General features: G+C 54.4%; 1 protein-coding gene across 4 annotated transcripts in view; it reads right to left on the reverse strand.

Moving 5' to 3' along the window:
* Positions 1-22652, reverse strand: part of ADGRD1 (adhesion G protein-coupled receptor D1) — a 172725-nt gene that overhangs the window by 365 nt on the left and 149708 nt on the right. For all 4 annotated transcript variants that reach the window (XM_012455940.2, XM_012455938.2, XM_012455937.2 and 1 more), the window contains 6 exons: positions 20276-20342; positions 17845-17911; positions 6888-6979; positions 2730-2856; positions 1878-1919; positions 710-802 (listed from right to left, as the gene is read on the reverse strand). In XM_012455940.2, coding sequence (XP_012311363.2) covers positions 710-802; positions 1878-1919; positions 2730-2856; positions 6888-6979; positions 17845-17911; positions 20276-20342 — 488 coding nt within the window. The remainder of the gene's footprint in view (positions 1-709; positions 803-1877; positions 1920-2729; positions 2857-6887; positions 6980-17844; positions 17912-20275; positions 20343-22652) is intronic.

The raw sequence follows: 22652 nt of genomic DNA on the forward strand, positions 1-22652 counted from the left end.
GCCCGAGCGCCGCGGGCGTGCTGTGCACTCACTCCCTCATCTGCTCAGCCACCCGCCCGTCACCCACGCTTTCACCCCCATGCATCTGTCCATGCTGCGTTCATTCCATGGTGACTCATGGAGTGCACCACCCACCCGGCACCGCTGTAGCAGTGGGGCTAGAGCAGGGCACGAGCCAGCCAGCTCCCATGGAGCAGGGCAGACGTGGTCCCCAAGCAAATGGAAAACCACACAGCTGCCGACAGAGGTGAAGTGTGAGCACGGGCGGGAGCACCTTGACTGAGCGTCATGGGTGGGAAGGACTTCCTGAGGATGGGACGGCGGAGCAGGGCCCCAGCAGGTAGAAGGCAGCAGCGCAGTGACAACGCTAATGGGGCCTGCCTGGGCTCTGGTGGGCGGAGGGGATGGGCCACCTCACAGTCAGTTGATCTCTAAGTCCTTCCATCCCCGTAAGTGAACACAAGAAGTCCAGCTCCTTCGGGGTCAAGAGGGAGGGCTGTGGTGACTTCATCAGGACACAGGGCACTGTGTGGGGTGACAGGAGCCCAGAGCACCTGCAGCCTGCAGGCCTGTGTCAGGCGTGAGAGGGGAACAAGGACTGCCGGGCACACGAAGCCACCTCTGCTGCCCGCACACCCCGTCCTGCTGATGACCAAGCCTGGGGAATGAGGCTGGGCTGGGCCCCTGGGTCTAAGGAGGCCGAACTCACGATGTCCGAGTGGAAGGGCTTCGCAGTGGTGGTGCGGGTGCAGCTGCTCGTGAGGGACCAGACCTTGGTTTTGTGCTTGAAGGCGGCTCTCACCTTGAAAGCAGGGAAGGGATCATGAGAAGCCATTTCAGAGGCTGCAACAGCCTCAACCCGAGGAGTCTGCCGAGGCAACCCAGAAGCACGCGTCGGGCAGGCTGGGACTTGGAAACGTGAGTCGGAGCTGGTGGCTCCACAGCTGAGCTGCGCATCGCTGCTCCATGTGGCGGCCCCGGAGTGCCACAGTCCAGGGAAGCTGGGGCTGGAGTGGCCTCTGCTGGGCTCCTCACACTCAGCAATGAACGTCCCGGGGTGATAAACGATGTGTGGTGAGCGGGCGGGCAGGTGGCTGGGCACGCTTGGGCGGGCACGCTCCCATGGCCATGCTGCTTTCCCGTCACACAGATCCGCCTCAGGCCTTGCAAGGGGTCACTGGGCTTTGCGATCAAGCAGCACTTCTGCCCGGCCCATCCTGCTCAGCAATGCTGTGCTCTGCCCTCCATAGCCCACCTGGCCTGTCCTCACAAACAGACACTGCCACTCAGACAGACTGGGCAGGGTGCCCCTCTGCCAGGGGCCCATTCCCCACCCCAAGGCAGCTCCCACAACCTCAGCCTGGCAAGGGCTCAAAGCCAACTGGTAAAAGTTGTCCCATGGGACTAGGAGTCCTTGGGGCAGCCCCTACGTCCCATCAGTCAAGTACATGGGAGGTGCCAGGTCCAGAGCAGCCCCCAGAAGAAAGCCTGTGCTGGCGGCCCCAGAGTCCAAGGAGGCCACATCACAAAGCCCCCTTCCCAGCTCCTGCGGACAGAAGTCCTCCCTCTCACATCCAGGCCAGCTTCCCCGAGGCCCTTGGGGAGGATGGTGGGGAGCACGCCCACATCTCACTCTCCCCAAGATGGAGACGCCACTTCTCCAGGGAGACAGGATGCTTGTAAGTCGCTTAGCAACCAGGCGGGAGAGAAGAGCTGCTGAGCAGCAGGCCCAGGGCACACAACTTGTCATCAGGAGCGCAGCTGGCTCAAGATTTGAGTCCCAGACACCAGCCTGACAGGCAATGCTATTGCCACTCCTGTGACCTTTCAGAAAGGAAAAGTCAGTTGCCTACTGCCAGGAAGTGGAGTGGACGTACCTCTGAATTCAGGAGACAATGAAAGAGGAAGATGAACAGTCCCTGGGAAGGAAGGGAAGAAACACGCAGATCAGAGCCCTTCGCGTGTAGCTGTGAACACTGTGTGGACGTTCCTCCCACGCGGCCCGGGAGCAGCACCGGCACCGCCTGCTGTGACACCAGGGCGCAGGACCTGGGGCCCATGAGGACGGAGGGGCGTCCTGGGCCCCACCGGGTGACCCAACCTAGATTCAGGCAGCTGTTGGAACCGAGTTCAGAGAGGGGATGCTGTGTGGGCAGAGGCGCAGCGGCAGCCGGGTTCCCAGGCAGGCTCGGCGTGGGGAGGGCAGGCACTCCCAGAAGAGGCGCCACTGGCCAGCAGACACAGACGCACCTCGAGCAGCCCGGGAGGGCCGTGGATGGTGACAGGGACTCACGCCTGCCCTTCCTTGGGGGCTCTGACCCTGGGCATCCCAAGTCTCTGGTTCCCAGGTGACCCTCCCTGGCCCTTCACACAGAGGACAGCACCTGGGAGGCTGCCCTTGCCACCTCTCTGCCTGGCTTCCTTTCTGGAGCTGCCGCGGGCTGACTGTCTTACTTCATTCCAAGCCTGGACGTGCCAACTACAGATGCCAGCCAGAAGCACAGACAGTCCTGCCCTGAAGGGGTAAGGACCCTGCAGGCCCCTCTTTCTCAAAGCCCCAGGGCACACTCCACCCTCTCTGTCCTCAGGCCTCAGGGACGCCCCGCACTACAGGCTCATGGGGTGTGTTGGGGAGGGCAGGCCTCCCCCGCCCCTACAGACCTAACCGTGCACACCCACTCCTGATGCCTGGCGGACCCCCTTCCCTGCCAGTCCCCACGGACTCTCACCTGCAGGGAGTTGAGTGTGGCAAACATATACTGGAAAACCACGGCGCAGCCATTGACAGCAAGCACGCCGAAGACCCACGAGGTGCCCAGGATGGGCAGCAGCACGGCCACTGCCTTGGCCGTCAACCTGGAGAGAAAGAGCGACTGTCACCCTGAGCGGCAGGAGGGCAGGCGTGGGCTGGGAGGACTGCCCTTGAGGCACCAGGCTTCAGACAGCTGCAGGCACCACCCTGCTGGGAGCAAGACCGGGAGTCCTCCCTACAGGTAGCCCTGAGCGAGGACTTACCCAGGAGGAGCCTCAGTGTTCCCACACCTCTGTCCCTCACAGCTGGTGGGTGGGAGAGAGCGCTGGAAAAGTTCAGATAGTACCCGGCGCTTACTGGGGAGAGCCTGTCCAGCCCTGGGACTTGTGTTTAAGCTGTTGGCAAAGATGAGGAGGAGGAGCCAGGCCAGAGGGAGAGACTTGGGGACTGAAGCAGCAGAGGGTCCCCTGCAGCCTCCAGAACCCAAGCCTCCTGTGAGACACTTGGAAGGGGGCAGTGAGGCCTGGGCCTGAAACGAGGACGTGGCCAGCTACCATTCTCCAGGCCTCACTGGCCGCAGCCCACGTGTCCCCCACTGATCACCAGGGCCCTCCTGTGACACTGACGGTGAGCTCTCAGAGGGCAGGACCACCTGACCGTCTTCATGGCCCCGGTACGTGCTGAACGAAGGCTTGCTGAACTGCACTGTGAACTGACACAGCTCGTCCCCTGCCACATCACACCCACCAGCACGCATCTTTATTCTTTATCCCCATGGCCCTCTTGACACAGGAGAGGCAGGCCCCACAGCACCCTGTAACGGCTAGGGTGATACAGGGTTTCATCAAGGGCAGAAGCAGAGGGTATGCAGACGTCCCCACCCGGGCCGAGTGAGCACCCGCTGTGGCTGGACCCACCAGCTGTCTGCCTCAAAGCCATTCCTGATGTGCTGGGTGAATCATGGCCAGCCAACTCAAGTCCAATCCATCCTGACTTCTGAAACAGCTGGGCTTTCCACAGCAAGGACCTTCTGCCTTTCAGCTTTAGAGAAAAGTCTAGAGACGAATGGGGTTCCTGCTACCCAGGTCAACAACTGTCACATGCCTCCATTTACCCCTCATCACCCAGCCCAGTGACTGTGACTCTGTCTCTCTCACTGGACTGTGGGTTCCCTAAAGCCTGGGACTTGGTCTTTTTGTCTCTGCGACCCCAAAGTGCATCCCAGTGCCAGGACTCAGAGGCTCTGAAGAAATGAACAGTGAATGAATGAATGATGAACAAATGGACAGACGTGCAAAAGTGCTGCCCACGGATCTGGCACCTCCCCAGAGGAGGTGAAACACAGCCATAATAAGCTTCCTTGTCAAGAGCCCAAGAGCCTGGCACTGACAGCTCCTGGCAATGGTTGCCTGTAAAACCCAGAACTGTTTCAGCACTTCAGAGCTCAGAGGAACTGCAGCCAGCTTGTTCTCATAACACTAATGCAATAAAAATAAAACACCTGTCTCTGGGAAACAAAAATATCATGCATTCTTTAGATCCCGGGAAACCACATTGGAAAGGAAGGGTCACTGAGAAATAAGTACCAAAATGTGCTACTTTTAAAGTGAAAGTGATGGGGCGAACACGCTGAGCTGAAGCTCTCTGAGGACTCTCAACATGTCCAGAGCTGTCAGAGTCCCTGGTCAAAAGCAGAAGGAGAGGGTTCCTGGATCTGGAGGCAGCTCTGCGCAGGGCGGTGTGCTTTCCTCTCTGATGCCATGACCCCGTTCTGCTCCCCAAGGCTGGCCCTGGCCTATGGGGCTCAGGCCCTGAGTGAGTCTCCAGCCCCCACATCCACCTGCTCGTGGATGCACTTCCATGGGGATCTCACCCTCACTCCCCCATCCTCAGGGTCCCCTGAACATGCTCTGCTTCTTTTTCAGGTGTCTGGAATCACGATCAATAAGCAGAGACTTTTTTAGAAAGTGAAAGCCAGGCTCCTCCCGCTTCTCAGACCTCACCTATTCTATTCTCCACTTTTCTTGGAAAAGAAAAAACGTGAAAGCACCCGTGTGAAGGGTCTTATCTTATTAGTCACTGAGTGCTGGGCTGCTCGGCACTAAGAAAGCCACTAGATTAAAGCCGGCGGAGGGGGAATAGGAAGGTGCTGAAGCAGCCTCCTCACGATGCAGTGACGGCCGCTTCCTGCCTGGGCCGGCAGCTCCGGCTCTGCTCCGTCAGCCCTGGGAATCAAGTGCTATGCCATCCACACTAAGAAGAGAGTGAGGAAGCCCCCGGGGGCAGAGCTGGGCGGCCAAAGGAGAGGAGCTGATGGCATTTGGGTTTCATAATGAAGAGACACCCAGAGGGGTCTGTCCCCAGAGACGCCTGCCTGCACCTCCCCGGGAGGGACGCATCCCTGTGCTGCCAAGCGCAGACTCGGGTGGGAGCAGTGGGCAGTGCCTAGCTGTGCCCTGCAAAGACCTGGGGATGCTCTCCCAGGACACACTCCCTACCTCACGCCTTTACAAGAGCTGCAGACACAGTGCCAGCCTGTCGCTTGGGGGATGTTTCCACAGAGAAGCAAAGGCAGTGGACAGAAGCTGCTTCCTGGGTGGGCACTGATAGGAGGATGGGGGGCAGACGGGCAGAGAGGGAAGGCAGTGCCCAGGTGCAGGCCAGATGCACGAGGTGTTCTGGTGACAGGGAGAGTAGTGGTCTTGTGGGGCTCAGACAGGGGAGGGAGAGCTTTTGCTGGAAATAAGCTGGCCACAGACTGGCTGACCCTGAATGCTGGGTGAGGGCCTGGGGAGCACAGGGCTGGGGCAAAGAAGGGACAGGTCCCTCCCCTGCCAGGCCACACGGGGGCCAGGGCCCAGCCTGGTCTTGGCAATGGAAGAGGAAAGGACATGGTCTCTGACCCCACGAGCATCTCTTCTTGCAGGGGGCACAGCCCTTGAGGATTTCAGCCTCTCGTCAGGTTAATCTGGTGTTTGGAATTCACTACAGACTAATTCTCTCATAGATTCGCTGCTGACGTATTTACCACTTCTGCTTTTACATCAGAAAAGATACTGTGTCTGAAGTCACATTACAGAATGTCAGCTGCCTGGCACCCATGCCCTGCTTTTCACAAAGCCTCAAAGTCCGTGTGAGGGATGGCCTCCCCAGCTTTCAGGCCCTGTGGTTTGAGGGAGTTGACTGCACCCCAGAGCCAGGGTGGACTCGGGTCAGGGCAACGATGAATCCCCCTCTGCAGGGTCTGGCTCAGGGAGGGCACAGGCCCAGCCTGAGTCCCCATCCTCCTCCAGGCACAGGCCTGGGTCTGAGCAGGTGGGACAGGGACTGCCCCGTGGGCCTGAAGCCCTGCCGCAGCCATTATGCCACCAAGGGGCAGAGTCGACCTCGGCCTGAAGCCAAGACCCAGGATGCGAAGGAGGAGCTGGGCCCGGTGCTGAGCTCTGGACCGAGGCTTCTGAGCGCTGGACTTCACGATCACCTGTGGCAGGAAGCCCCCCTTCAGCTTAGGTCCGTGCACGCTGCAATTTCTGTCACTTGCAATCGGCAGGGCCCTCACAGACGCAGGTCGGGAGACCCCGATGGCCGTGAGGTGTGTGGGTGGAATCCCTCCCAGAGACCCCACCCCTTCCCCAGGTGGGCCGCCCAGAGCCCGCCAGGACACTGCTCTCCCTTGGACCTTCCCTGACGTGCCGTGCCAGCCGAGAGGAACCCGTTATCATCCCATTCTGCTCGTGAGGAAGGTGAGGTGCTGAGGGGCTAAATAACTCGCTGAGCCCAGCAGATGGCCAGGGCAGAGGTGGGACTGGCAGGGGCACTCTGGCTCTAGAATCTTCCCTGTTGCCACCCTCCAGCTGCTCATCACCCTGGGATGAAGCAGTCCCCAGGAGAACATCTGTAGATCCCGTTCTTCTACATACAGGAGCCTGGGGCTGGGTAAAGGCCTTGTCCCGGATCAGGAGAGCCAAGCGAGGGCGTGAAGCCAGTGCTACCCGGAGATAGTGGGACGCGGAGCAAGTGGAGGACTTGGGTGCCGGCCACAGGAGGAAGGAGTGGCTGTCTCTCCTGAGACCTCGGAGCAGCCTTCTGGGGGCAGAAGGACCATGGCACTGCTGGCAGCTTGAGGTCAACTTACTTGAAGGCACTGGGGTCTCCATGGATCTTGTAGTTGTCGGCGCTGATCTGTGAGATGACCCTGGTCACCGCGATGAGGATGCCAACGTTGACCTGCACAGGAAGCCATGCAGGAAGGTGAGGAGGGCTTGGCTGCACCTGCAGGGAGCTGCGTCTGCCTGGCCGCTGCCCTTGCCACAGGCTACCCCTGCCCAGCCAAGGCTCCTGAGAGACGGGGGTGTCACTGGGACAAATCTCACCCTGGTCCGTGGGCTTTTACCAACACACACAACACACAAGCTTGCCTCTGAGAGCTCCTGTGCTGAGAAGACAGCAGAGACAAGTTCTAGTCCCAGGAACCCAACCGGGCATGAGGGGATGAGCCTGGGTCAGACCTCATGTTAGCATCTGCTCACTTAGTGTGATCCTGGGCCACTACCCAAGTCCTCGGAGCCTCAGTGCCCCAGGTGATGAGAAGGACAATGCCCACAGTGCAAACAATTACTCAGTGTGTCAGGCCCCAGCACAGGGCCTGGCTCTCATCTCCTGCCCCGGCCCGGGCCTGCAGCCTTGTGAGCCATGGAAGCTGCGCCAGAGGGGACATCATCTCCTGCCAATGCCTCCTTCTTGCTGGGAAACTGCTGGAAGGCTCCCGTTGGGACCTGTGGGGCTGGGCGGGTCACAGGGGGCCCCTGGCAGAGGCTTCAGCACGACCTGCCCCTCACCTGGGCAGCTCCCTCAGAGGTGGCTGGCAAGGCAGGGACAGCATGGGCAAGAGCCCCCTAATGTCCTCTCACTACAGGGTGAAGGTTAGGGTTAGCCTTCTCCCTGGTGTCTGAAAAATTCTGAGACCGTTTGCAGCACCAGCATGGAGTCCAGCTCCAGGCTGAAGTCCTCTCTGTGAACTTGCAGGCTCAAACTTTCAGGCAATGAATAGGGCTTTACCTGGCCGGCCTCACAGGACAGCTGCTGTCCCCACACCAGCCTGGGTGCAGCCAGAGCCTAGCAGTCTCTGAAGGGAGCTGCAGTCAGAGACCAAGCTGCGGGGGCCCCACACAGGACGGGCCAGCCTCACTGTTCCGCACATCCGCACCCCCCTTGGCGCCCACTAACACGCCTGCTGAGCCCGTCTCACCCTCTGTGCCCAGCACTTTTCCACTCTGAGCCCTCCCCTTCCTCCTCTCGCAGCTCCCAAGCCCATGAAGCAGCAAGAGCCCTCTGCTCAGGGCTCTGTCAGCAGGACACCAGCCCTGTCTGCGCTGAGGCTTCACTCTCCTGGTGCCTTCCATGGGGGAGAATGGCATGCAGTGGGGCCGCCCCCTCCTGCCTAGCCCGTTAGGACACTGTTGTGGCAGTGGGCACCCCAACTGTTCCCTCCTTAGCTCCTGTCTTCACTGACCACCTCAACACCTGGCAGCTTAGCTCACGCCCAGCTGACAGTCCGAAGCACCTTGGTTGCCTTTATTTTCCCATCTGAAAAGTCTCCCAACACCAGGGAAGAGAAAAGAAGTGAACACATTAGCCACCCAGCATGGCGTCTACGCAGAGCATGTCCAGGAACGCTGATGCCCTCCAGCCAACCTCACCGTGTAACAACGACAAGAAAGACACTCGACTAGGAGCAGAAAGCGGGGGCAGCCAGGATGACAGGTCAGTGGTTTCTGGATGCAGTGATGACTCCATCCAACTGGAACAGTGACTCGTGCAGTTATTACTTCAAGGAGTGGGGATTTGAACTGCAGACCGCTGACAGTCACAGAAGTCTGAGAGCACCCGTGCCCTCGGGGCAGGCTGGCCTTGGCCGTCTGCCTGGGAAGCACTTTCGTGCCTCCAGTGGTGGCTATGGCATCACACAGAGAGGGACGGTGGAGACGGAAGTGGCCCCCGGTCAAACTGCCACAGACCCTGCCTGCTCTTCTGAGATTCAATAGTTTTTCTTGGATAAATGCTTTTTAGTGAGCATGCCTTTGTTTCTAGAATTCTGAATATTTTTCAAAACAATTCTTCCAGTTCTTTCCCTGCTTCAGGGGTGGAGATGCCCTAGGTCCTAACTGCCCTTCTGCAACTCATGCCCCTTTCCCTTGAGGGATTTATATTCTGGCTGCCTCACCCACTAACACAGGCAGCAGCCTTATTTGTAACAAGATTGGCAACAATCTGAACGTGCACACACAGACAGCAGGGTGGGGCTGCCATGCATACCCACTCTATGGACACTTTGCGGTTCTGGGACAGACTGAGGCAGCTCTTCCTGGGCCAAGAAGCCACAGCTGTGACATACGCTGAGCAAAGGCCGCAATGGGGTGAGTAGGTAGTTATAGTCACCCTATGTGCACAACACCCCAGGATACCCAGGAAACCAGCATCATGGGTTGCCTGTTTGGAGGGAGGGTGAAAACCAGAGAATGCAGACACATACAGAGGCAGACACATTCATGCCTCGATTCTTGAGCTTTTCCTTTAATTTTTCTGTGTTGCCAATTCAAAAATCAAATTCTTTAACTTTTAAACAATTATAAATTAAAAAGAAATAATATGAAACCCATTTCCTGTGAACGACTGAGCAGTGTCCTTGGGGTCAGGTGGAATAGAAACTTAGCCATGCAGTGTTCCAGTGATTAGGGGAAGGGGATGGAGAGATGGTGAAGCCTGGGACCCATGAGAGGGATGCCTGGAGATGCTGGAGATTACCTCGAGCAACTCAAGTGAGTGCAGAGTTCTCATCAACCAACACCCATATGAGCCAGAATCCCATCACAACAACACCCCACGTGAGCTCAGGATCTGATCACAACAACACCCCACGTGAGCTCAGGATTCCATCACAATAACACCCGACATGAGCTCAGGATCCCATCACAACAACACCCCACTTGAGCTCAGGATCCCATCACAACAACACCCACATGAGCTCAGGATCCCATCACAACAACACCCCACATGAGCTCAGGATCCCATCACAACAACAGCCACATGAGCTCAGGATCCCATCACAACGCCACCCCACGTGAGCTCAGGATCCCATCACAACAACACCCCATATGAGCCAGAATCCCATCACAACAACACCCGAAATGAGCTCAGGATCCCATCACAACAACACCCCACGTGAGCTCAGGATCTCATCACAACAACACCCCACGTGAGCTCAGGATCCCATCACAACAACACCCCATATGAGCCAGAATCCCATCACAACAACACCCGAAATGAGCTCAGGATCCCATCACAACAACACCCCACATGAGCTCAGAATCCCATTGCAACAACACCCCACGTGAGCTCAGGATCCCATCACAACAGCACCCCACATGAGCTCAGGATCCCATCACAACAACACCCCACATGAGCTCAGGATCCCATCACAACAACAGCCACATGAGCTCAGGATCCCATCACAACACCACCCCACGTGAGCTCAGGATCCCATCACAATAACACCCGACATGAGCTCAGGATCCCATCACAACACCCCACATGAGCTCAGGATCCCATCACAACCAACACCCCACGTGAGCTCAGGAATCACAACAAGATCCCACATGAGCTCAGGATCTCATCACAACAACACCCCCCATGAGCTCAGGATCTCATCACAACAACACCCCACATGAGCTCAGGATCTCATCACAACAACACCCCACGTAAGCTCAGAATCCCATCACAACAACACCCCACGTGAGCTCAGGATTCCATCACAATAACACCCGACATGAGCTCAGGATCCCATCACAACTAACACCCAACTCAGAATCCCATCAAAACAACAGCCCACATGAGCTCAGGATCTCATCACAACACCACCCCACATGAGCTCAGAATCACATCACAACAACACCCCACGGGAACACAGGATCTCATCACAACACCCCATGTGAACTCAGAATCCCATCACAACCACACCCCACATGAGCTCAGAATCCCATTGCAACAACATCCTACATGAGCTGGGGTTTCCATCAACCAACATCCCACGTGAGGTCAGGGTGTCATCACAACCAACACCCCACATGCGCTCAGAATCCCATTACAACAACACCCCACATGAGCTCAGGCTGTATCACAACCAACACCCCCCATGAGTTCAGAATCCCATCACAACCAACACCCCATATGAGCTCAGGGTCCCATCATACAACACCCCACATGAGCTCAGGATCCCATCACAACCAACACCCCATATGAGCTCGGGGTCCCATCATATAACACCCCACATAAGCTCAGGATCCCATCACAACACCCCACATGAGCTCAGGCTGTCATCGCAACCAACACCCGCCATGAGTTCAGAATCCCATCACAACCAACACCCCATATGAGCTCGGGGTCCCATCATATAATACCCCACATAAGCTCAGGGTCTTATCAACCAACACCCCACATGAGCTCAGGGTCCCATCAATCAACACCCCACATGAGCTCGGGGTATTATCACAACCAACATCCCACATGAGCTCAGGATCTCATCACAACCAACACCCCACATGAGCTCAGGGTCCCATCAATCAACACCCCACATGAGCTCAGGGTCTTATCAACACCCCACATGAGCTCAGGGTATTATCACAACCAACACCCCACATGAGCTCAGGATCTCATCACAACCAACACCCCACATGAGCTCAGGGTCCCATCAATCAACACCCCACATGAGCTCGGGGTCTTATCAACACCCCACATGAGCTCAGGGTATTATCACAACCAACACCCCACATGAGCGCAGGATCTCATCACAACCAACACCCCACATGAGCTCGGAGGTCTCATCATCACTCTGCTTTGCTGCTGGAGGTTAACAAGCGTGGTTCTGCCCCAGACCTCTCGGCTGGAAAGCTGAGATGCACACACGACTGTTCCCAGGACTTTTGTGACAAGGCCACTGAAAGGATGATCAACTTGCAGCAAAATGTTTTGCCAATATGCAAATACTACAAGTGATTAATTTGAGATTTCAAGTCCTTTATCTTGACCGCTGTGCGTAAGATCCACTCTTAGTGTTTCATAACAGTTAAGCTGATCACATTATTACTTGTCAGAATTCATCATCTTCCCTTTTTCTCCAAAGATTTTGCTGGGTCTTTTTTTTTTTTTTAGCCTGGGTCAGTCTGGTTTCATTTTCCAGGCACAATTTTTCCATCTGATCAGGATGATACACTTCCTGTGGCTTGATAAGAGGAGGGGCAGCTCACCACGGCCTCCAATTCTGCATCAGTGCAATTAAGTGGGGGGACTGTGGCTGCGAGTGGCACAAATCTGACATTTCATGAAACTATAAAACAGAAGCAGGCCCGGCCCGCCTCACTCCATTTCACTCGCCCTCATCCATACCTGGTCGTGTGGTGCACCCACACTCTACTACAAGTGGGAAGGTGCCCGGGGGTGAGGCAAGTACCATGTGAGTGCCATGGGTATGCCAGCAACGAAGCAGAGAACAGCAACAAGCCGCTAAAGGCAGATGTCAAAGAAACAAGCCACAGGCCTCATTTCATAAGAAAGGAATGCACATGGAGGCAGCAAAGCCGGAAAGCAAAGGTCTCGTGGCTACTGCGAAGGCCAAGGTCATGGTGACCTCTGGTGGGACGAGAAGGCAGGACTGCACAGGAATTCTCGTGTTCTGTTTCTTGACCTAGCTCAGAATGTTTATCACCAGAATGTTTATTTGTGAAAAAACTCTGAGAGGGACACCACTATTTCACAATGAAAGGGCTATACAGGTACACACACACACACACACACAAATACGTAGTATACACAACAGTGTGCGTCTCAGTCTCTTTTCTCCTGCTATGACAATACCACGGACTGGGTAATTTATAAAGAACAGAGACTTATTTCTTAGTTTGGGAAACTGGGAAATCCGAGGTCGAGGGGCCTGCATCTGGTAAGGGCCTTCTTGCTGCATCGTCCCACAGCAGAAGTCAGAAGAGCAAGAGAGCACAGAGAGACCGGAGGGGGCAAAACTCATCTTTTCATCAGAAACCTTTGATAATGAGCCCACTCCCACAACAGCAGCATTAACTCCTTCACGAAGGCAAAGCCCTCATGAGCTAATCAGCTCCTGACGGTTCCACCTCTCAGAACCACTGCACTGGAAGTTAAGTTACGTGAACTTTGAGGGAAACATTCAAACCAAAGCAGTGTGCCTCTGTCTGTATTTAGGTATCTGTACCTATATATCGTATCTAAATGCATCTACAGGCGGCTCCTAACTTAGGAAGGTTTGAGTAACAATTTTTCAACTTTTCAGGGTGTGAAAGCAATACGTGTCAGTAAAAACTGTACTCTGCAAACCTATACAACTAGTTGTTCACTTCCAGTATTCAATACATTTCATTCCATATCCAACACTGCACCACAAATAGGCTTTGTGTTAGATGATTTTGCCCAACTAATATAAGCGTTGCAAGAATGACTGAGGTAGGCTAAGCTATGATGCTCTGTAGGTTAAATGTACTAAAATGCATTTTCAGTTTCTGGTATTTTCTGTTTAGGGTAAGTTTATCAGGACTTAATCCCATGGTAAGTTCAGGAGCATCTGCATCTGTGTTTATCTGTATCAACCATCTAGAGCAAAGCGTCTGTATCTGTCTGTATCTGGATCCATGCATCTGCCTGCATTTATATCTGTCTCTATGGATCTATTTGCATCTATACCTCTGTATACGTATCTGTAACCGTATCTGTATCTGTCTCTATACAGACAAGTACCTACCCTGGCTTCTCCCCAAGGGAGACAAAGATTTTAAATCAGAGACTCCTCCTCCTCCCACACCTGGAGGCACCCTCCCTCTTTCCTCGGCGGGGCCAGCACCAAACAGGCCATATTGAAGGCTCAGGCTAAAGGGCCCCTGACATCCATGGGGTCCCTGCTCTTTGGGGGAACAGGGTGTCTAGGTTCTGTAGCTTCTGAAAAATCAGGTGTTATGGGCTGAACTGTGGCCCCTCAAATTCATATGTTGAAGCCCTAAATCTCTGTACCTAAGAACAAGACCATTTGGAGACAGGTTCCTTAAATAAATAATTATGTTAAAATGAGGTTACTAGGGTGAGCTTTAATACAATGACTGGCTTAAGACAGTCATTTATTTTAAGAGGAGATTTGAAGATGCCGACACGCACCAAGGGAAACCCATGTGAGTGAGTACACAGGGAAAAGAAAGTTATCTGTGAGCTAAGGAGCGAGGCCTTGGGAGAAACCAACCCTGGCGACACCTCGACCTTGGACTTCTAGCTTCCAAAACTGTGAGAAAAGAATTTTGTCTAAGCTGCACAGCATGTGGTCCTGTGTTACGGCAGCCCTAGAGAGTAAGACACCAGGGAATGCCTGCCCAGCGGCACGTTCGCATTCTGTGTACCCGGAATCGCAAGGCAAATGGAAAGTCATTTCCCTGCCTTACAGCAGAGAACAGTTTGAGGAGGGGCAGTGGGCAGCGTGTGTGTTTGCAGCGGATGCCTGGTGGGGGCTGTTACTAAGCGGCTCATCTCCACCCTCTGCTCCTCAGCCCGAGGCCCGGCAGGCCCCACACCAGCCCTTTACTGTCTCCTAGATTCTTGCCTCTTGAGGATGAAGCCTGCCAGGACACAGGGAAACCGCGCGTCCTAATGCAAACATACAGCTTCCTAAAAGGTTTTAATTTTCAAATTATGCAAGCAATACGTGGGTATTTTTAGATGCATATAATCTTGAAGCACACACTCCCCAAACCCAAATCTCTCCTTAGGGAACCATAATTCCGTGTGTTTCTGTCCCGGCGTTTTCTTATTCAGTTGCATGTTCACATGTGAGTGTGTACCCACAGAGTTTTTAACCTTTTACACAAATGAGGTCATGCAATATGTTATCCCAAAACCTGCCTTCTTCACCTGGAAATAAGGCCGAGGACTTGTGGGTGAATGAGGAATTGACCCAAACGGCACAAACCCTGGGATCCTTTGAAGAACTAAGAGGAACAAGACCCCCACCCCTCCACCACGGCACTCCCTGCAGGGGTCGGCTGGAGCGGCCCAGAGGTTGCAGTTAGGATTCTCGGCTTTGCAGGCCAGGCAGTCTTTGCTGTAACTGTTTAGCTCAGCCGCTGCAGCCTGAAAGCAGCCACAGGCAATGTGCAAATCGACGGGCGTGGCTGTGTGCCAAGAAAACTCGATCTACAGAAGGAGGTAGCAGGCTACACTGCTGCAGTCTGCTGGCCTCTGCACTTGACCCTGGAATCTTTTAAGGCTGCTCTTGCCTCCCTTCTAAACTGCCTGTTGCTACCAACATCCCAGGAGGGCATGAGGACCTCAAGCCAGCTGCTTGTGAGAATCATCTGGGAGATTCTAAAGGCCATGAAGCTGAAACCTGAGGGGGTGGAGCTTAGGCAAGAATACTTTTAAAGCTTCCCAGGGCTGGGGAAGTGGCTCATGCCTGCAATCCCAGCACTTTGGGAGGCCAAAGCAAGTGGATCACCTGAGGTCAGGAGATGGAGTCCAGCCTGGCCAACATGGAGAAACCTCATCTCTACTAAACATACAAACATTAGCTGGGCGTGGTGGCACCTGCCTGTAGTCCCAGCTACTCAGGAGGTTGAGGCAGGAGAATTGCTTGAACCCGGGAGGCAGAGGTTGCAGTGAGCCAAGATCGTGCCACTGCACTCTAGCCTGGCAACAAAGGAAAGACTCTGTCTCAAAAAACAAAAACAAAATCAAAAAACTCCCAGGTAATTCAATAATGTAATGAGTTTGAGGAGGACTCGTTTTGTCCTCCAGGATTGAGGGCCACTGACAAGGAGTGGGGTGGGGGTGAGGCCCTGGAGGTAATGTCCCCTCAGGAACAACAAAAGGGACTCTAGTGAAGCTGGGAGACACAGGAGTGCTGGGTTCCTGGTGCTGGGTCCCATGCCATGTGGCTGGTGCAGGAGCCAGGCAGAGTCGCCTTAGAACCCCAGCCGTCACTGACCACGGTCAGACATGAAAGCCAGATGACCAGGGCAGCGTCTGAGACATGGGCCTATTCTGCCCGGGCCCTGCGGTTCTAGAGGGTTTAAGTCAGCAGAGAGGAAGGGAGAACAGGGAAGAGCAGACTTGATACGACTTCCCCCTCACGCCCTCTGTCACTAAACGTCCTTTAAAGCCCCTCCCCGCTGGCTATGTCACTAAACGTCCTTTAAAGCCCCTCCCCGCTGGCCATGCTCTGACCAGGAGTTTGATGACTGAGGGGCTGGGAGTCTGTTCCGAAAGTGTTTTTGCATTTCTGTTGACAAAATTAATGGTTTTCCCAGACGTCCAGGGAGCGTGAGAACCTCTCACTAAAGGCTGTCAGTCTTTAAAGGGTCAAGTTGATAAAGCGATGGCAGGTGATCCTTAGGCAGCCCCGGGGAGGCGCTGCAGCCTCTGGGCACGAGGAGCTGAACCGCACAGACCCAAAGGCGTCCCCTCTGCAGCTGACAGCGATTCTTCAAAGAAAAACCAGCCCTGCTCGGAGCTCTACAGACACTGTGAGGGGACTCTGATGCCATAAGCCTTTCCCTTGCGACCTGCTCTGCTTGCACAAAGATTCCCGCCCCTCTGCTGGGGGTGCCCCGCTTGACACCCCGGGGCCCCTCACAGCCCCCACTCAGCCCAGGGAGCCGCTCCAGTTCACTGCGGGGCCCTGGCCCAACCTGCAGACGGGAAGCCTGGGCCAGCATGTGCAGCCAGGGCCCAACCAGCCGAGGCCCTCAGAGAAAGGGACGTGGAGGCACAGAGAGAAAAGCACAAGCTCTGCTGAGGTCACCCCTCTGACCAGGACCCCACCAGGCCCGCAGCTCCTGGGGTTCACCGGTGCTAACTGCGCAAGGAAGTCATGTGAGGCAGACCTGACCAATCATTCAACTCCATCCTGAGACAGACACATGACTTACCACGGCCACTGAGAACCAGCCCTGGGACTGCTGGGAAAAACCCTCCATCTCCATCCCGGGAGGCAGGGAAGATGAAAGAGGAGCCTCATCCCAGCGCACAGGCGCAGGAGCCCTGGGCCCAGCCTCCCCACAGATGGTCCTGACTCAGGAGAGGTAAATCCCTGTCTGTGTTTATACTCTGAACTGGGGCCAGGTGCGGTGGCTCATGCCTGTAATCCCAGCACTTTGGGAGGCCAAGGATGGTGGATCACCTGAGGTCAGGAGTTCGAAATCAGCCTGACCAACATGGAGAAACCCTATCTCTACTAAAAATACAAAATTAGGTGGGCATGGTGGCACGTGCTTGTAATCCCAGCTACTCGGGAGGCTGAGGCAGGCGAATCACTTGAACGCCAGGGGCAGAGGTTGCAGTGAGCCAAGATCGCACCACTGCACTCCAGCTGGGCAACAAGAGCAAAACTCTATCCCCCTCAAAGAAATTAGCTGGGTATGGTGGCAGACACCTGTAATCCCAGCTACTCAGGAAGCTGAGGCAGGAGAATTGCTTGAACCTGGGAGGTGGAGGTAGTGGTGAGCTGAGGTTGCACCATTGCACTCCAGCCTGGGCTACAGAGCAAGACTCCATCTCAGAAAAACAACAACAAAAAACTCTGAGTTGGGTTTTCTGTCACTTGCAAACCACTGTAACTGTTCTGTGTGGTTCCCAGGAGGCTTCTGCTGAGATTCTCCTCTGCAGCCTTGGAGTCCTGGTGACTGCCGAGCAAGGAGCGAGCCTGCGGGTGAGAAGGCGCTGGAGGATGGGGAAGGGCCAGCTCTCGTCCATGCTGTTCTCAGGGCAGGTGTGCCTGCACCTGCCGCCTCACCTGGAAGAGCCCTGGGGCCTTGAATGGACCCGCCTGGAAAGCTCTGCCTTCCTGAACATTCAGGGAAATAAGACCCTGAGGCACTGGCCCAGAGGAGACCCAGTGAGGAGTGACCGAGGAATGACACTGCATCCTTCAGAAGCTCCTCGGGGAGCCCTGTGCCATCTCCAGAACCCCGCGCCCTCTCCTCCTGCCCCTCCACAGACCTGCCCTGCACCCACAAGGACAGGAAACGTACCATGATGACAAACAGGGCAGGGGCTACAAAGGCCCAGATGGCGCCACTCCGCAGCGACAGCCAGCAACTGCGGAGGGAAGCAGAGCATTACTATGACAACCTCATTCGGCCTGCCAGCGTACCTTCATTCAAAAGTAGTTGCTAAGTTTCTCAGTTACAGGGCCCACCTGGGGCAGTCATACAACATTCGTATTCCTGCAACGTATTTCTATCCATGATGATCCCATGTCTCAGTCTTGGAAAGGATCTTCCAGGTTTGCAGACCAGGACGGCAACCTCTGGAGAGTTTAGCCAAAATCCAAAATAGGTTTTAATTTCATTGTGAAAGAGAAATAAACCTTTGCTGGGAACTGGCTTTCCTGCAGAGCACTTCAAACATGAGCCTACAGGGGCCTTCCATGAGGGATTACCGTACTGATGAGGCGTCAGTGATGCAGCGCATGCCCATCCCACATGCCCCAAGCTCAGGGCGTTATACTCCCTCAGTGCCCTCCAACTCAGAGGAAAGGTTCCAGAAGGTCCTGGTGACTGCTCTGATGTCCTGAGCGGAGGGTCCAGCTTGAGGATCTGGCTTCTGAGAAGTGGCCCCCAGAACTCAGGCAAGAAAAGCCAGCTCCTTCACAGTTTCATCTCCAGAGGCTGTGGCGCTGTCAAGAGCCTAAGATTCCCTAGGACATCTCCTCCTCTTGACTCCTGGGACAGTGTTTCCCAGGGCACTGGGGTGCCTTTAATTGGATGTGGACAGGTGCGTGGTGCAGTCCTCACTAGCACACAATGTGGTGTCTCCTTGGGGCTGGCTCACTGAGCAGCAGGTCCGCCCCAGAGCACATCACACTCTATCATCTCATTTAATCCTGTGCTGCCCCTGAGGTGGGTGCTGTGATCACACCCATCCTATAGATGAGGAATCTGAGTCCGAAAAAGCTCAGGTGACTTCAGAGATTGCTGTGGGCACACTGCCTCCCTGTCCTCATTCCTCCCCTGAAGCCTCCCAGCCCAGGAGACAGTAAATGCCCCAAAACAAGTGACAGCACCTGCAAGAGGCTCATTCGTGGCTGCACACCCACAGCGCGGAGAGGAGAAGCCTCTTGTCTGAGGATGCACTGTTTAAAAGAAAAATGCACAGCAAGTCTGAATGGTACCCCTGCAAAGGTGCGATTCAAACCAGGCTCTCTGGAGAGTGGGATGCTTCTGCAAAGAGAGAGACTGTGCTTTCCAGCATTTCATGCAGAATGGTAAGTCGCTGAGGGGCTCTGATAGACACCCTATCCTGTTCAGAAACCCAGCGAGCTTCCCACACCTGGCTGGTGCTGCCTGGCTTCTGGCATGAGAGTGGGGAAAAAGCTTAGATTCCAGTCAGACCCTGGGACTCAGGACTGTGGGTGAGCCCAGCAGCCCCAAGCTCCAGATGGGATAAAAGGGAACAAACGCCATTGAGCTGTTTGAGGAGAACATTGTTCTTCTAATTAGTCCCTCAACTTCTAACGCATCCAGAATGAACGGAGCAGGCGGGGACAGTGCTCTGCATAACCACTCTTGTTTCAATGTGCGCTCAGACCTGCCTTCTGGAAATGCTTCGCATTCAGGAAACTTGCACCAAGGCGGAAAAGGCTGGACTTCTCCCGGTTTCACTATTCGGCTGAAATACTGTCTCATCCCCAAGCTGTGAAAATGCCTGACTTCCTTTCTGTTTGTAAGCACCGTCAATATTTCTCTTCCATTTTTTCGCAGTGATTCTTCAGCTTGGCTAGAATAGGCAGCAGCTTCCAAGAGACATTTATTTGAGTGAAAGCTCTTTTTCTTGTAAGGAAAGAAAATCATATTTCTGGAACTTGAACAGCTCAGCCGGTCCCACAGCACCATCCTGTCCTCTTCCTGACACAACTGTGGACCCATGAGCTGCATTTCAAGTGGCAACAGGAGATACTGGACGTCCTAACGTCCGTCCCCGACTACCCGAGCAATGGGAGCCTCGAGACCACCTGCCTGGCACCCTGCAGACCGCACTTACTCCAGCGTTCATGGACTCACTCCACTGTCAGGCACTGGGTACACGGTATACACAGGGCCCTTGCTGACCACCCCAAGAAAGGGTGAAAGAGTCACAACTTGGCCTCCAGGGATGACCAGAACCGTGTCTGGGAAGACCACACGGGTGAGAAATTTCCAAGCAGAAACTCCTACCAGCCCCCTGCTATTCGTGGAGGTGCTCTGTGGTCTTTGTTGCTAGTTCCAAGGCTGAGAAATCTCCAGGGCACGGCTGGTTTCTCCCTCTCCCTGGACCATGACTTTCTCACTGGGAGGGCTTGTGAGATCAGCTGTGCACAGCACCCCTGCCCCCAGAACAGCACAGGAAGGCAAGAGCTACGGGCTCCTCACGGCACCTGCTCCATGGAAGGCTGCCGAAAGCAAGGCAAAGGCCTGCACTTACTTGGTGCTTGTTCCGTAACTGTCCACGGCAAACGACAGTGAAACGATGCAGATCAGAAGAGGAAAACCTGCAGGAGAGCAGAGAATACCATGTTCGCTTGCTCCAGTGTTCTCCCCTCCCCCCTTCCTTCCCGCTCTCCCTTTTTTCATTCCTTTTACACCTAACGTATGTATACAGAGAGGGAACTATGCTAATTGTTGGGACACAGAACAGCCCCTATCCTCGAAACAAAGGAATAACAGACATTCACACCATACCCACACGCTCACACTTAAACACTAGACAAGAAAGTGTGTGAGTCTTCATTGAAACAATGCGGGTGAGATGTGGCATTATGACTGGCAGGAAGGGAAGCTCAGCGTGGTGGCTCCACAAGAGACAACTGGCAATGGCTCAAGTCACCTAGGGTTGTCCTAACGGGATGGAATCAGGCAGGCAGAGGCCAGGGATTCTGCTAAACACCCTACAATGCACAAGGCTGCCCCACAAGAGTTACCAGCCCGAGTGTCCACAGTGTTGGTTGAGAATTCCTATTCTAGAGCAGTGGGGGAAAGATGGGAGATCAGCTGGGACCGAGGGGTCATCAGACATGGCTGACTTTGTCACGTACAGTCTGCCTCCTAGTATTTGAGCCCATAATTCCCTTAGGGAACCCATCACACTCCATCTTTCCATGAGGTCCAGCTGGGCCGGTTTCTTCCTGGTTCTTTGGCCTGTGACTCAGGACTGGCTGACTGGAACATCAAATCCCCCAGCCACAGCTATTGGTTCAGAGATGAGCATGTGACCCTGGCTGGCCCAATGAAACTCCATCAAGAGCTTTCTTCGAAACTGCTAAGAAGAAACTCTTTTTTCCACGAAGCCCCTAAAAGGATAAGGATATCAGTAAGCCTGGGGTCCAGGCAGCCATTCTGGCACCATGAGAGAGTGCATGGCTCCAACACAGAGGAGACCAGATCTGAGAGATGGAAAAAGAAGACAAAATCTTGATTCTATTACTTACGTTCATGGGTCAAGCCATATCTGAAGTCCGACATCTTAGAACTTTTTTGTTATATGAGCCATTACATTCCCTTTTTGACTTAGGCAGTTCAAGTTGGATTTCTATTACTTGTAACTCAGAGTGACAAATTAAATGTGTTTAATATTTTACGAAGCCAACTGAAACTTTGGGGGTGGGGATAGAAGGGAGGTCCACAAATGAGGTAGAAAGCATCTGGATTACAGACATCCCCAGAGCTTTGTCACTCTGCAATGAAAACACTCTATGGTCAAAGTACTTTTTAAAACTGACTTAACCCGAATCTGAACTGGCCTCTACTTTCACTTTGAAAGTGCAGAGGTTTTGTATGCTAATGTGTCCTATGGCTCTCCAAAAGGAAGATCACATTGCAACACTTCCCAAGCTCAGCCATCCATGGAGTTTGTCTGGAAACATGACTCTGCTTCCACATGCATATGTGAGCTTTGAAACAGATCCTGCAGAAATGGGAATCTGTTTCTGAAAAGAACATACTTCTGGCTACTCAGAAAGCGGGGCACCGTCCACAGGGACTGCTCTGGTGCAGCCACCCTAAACACAGCAGCCTTCCTCTGCAGGAAGGATGAGAGAGAGAGATGGAGGGATTGCAAAGCGCCAGCTCCTTATTCCACCCCTGAACTTTTCCCCCAGGAGGATGCTCCAGAACAGCAGCTCCTGATGAGGAAACCATGCATCTTGCATTCCTGGGATAGCAGGGTGGGGGATGGAAGTGCATGAAGAGCATGCAGCTCTCTGTGCCTCAGTGGCTGAGGTCACACAGGTTCTGGGAGATTTCTCTAGAAGGAAGGAGTAGGAGGGAAGGTGGCTCCTGGTATCCACCCATGGCTGCTGGCAGTGGCCCAAGTGCCTCCAGGCCATGGTCCTCCAGTGCCCTCTGGGGGCAGAGTCCATGCCATGCCTGCCCTTCCAAACATCAGGGTTCAGGTTTTAAGTTAATTATCCTGGAAAGGCATTTCCTGGACAGCCTTGTCTCTGAAATACTTTGTTTTAAATGTCAAAAGGATTTAAATGCACTACAGAATGTCTGGGTAATAAAGTTGTCCAGAAGGAGACAGGTGGCCTATGGAAGAGGTACACCGTTGGGGCCCAGGAGTGACTGTGGGCCTTTGTCACCTTGTCACTTTGAGTTTCCCTATGTGGGTTCCCCTACCATTTCTTCCCCTGCATCTCCCGGTGTCCAGCAGAGGCGAAGGACAAAGGGTCTGTCTGAGAACAGGGTGGGCCCCACCGTCTGCTTTCTCCAAAACAAGCTGCAGAAGCCATGATGTCTGGGTGAGTGTGTGGGGCTTTTTCAGAAGATTCCTAAGTGGGAGGATTAAGGAGAGGCGCAGCAGG

Source organism: Aotus nancymaae, unplaced genomic scaffold (genome assembly GCF_030222135.1).
Source record: "Aotus nancymaae isolate 86718 unplaced genomic scaffold, 86718_ANA_hifiasm-v0.15.2.pri h1tg000021l, whole genome shotgun sequence".
In the NCBI taxonomy this organism is placed as follows: Eukaryota; Metazoa; Chordata; class Mammalia; order Primates; family Aotidae; genus Aotus; species Aotus nancymaae.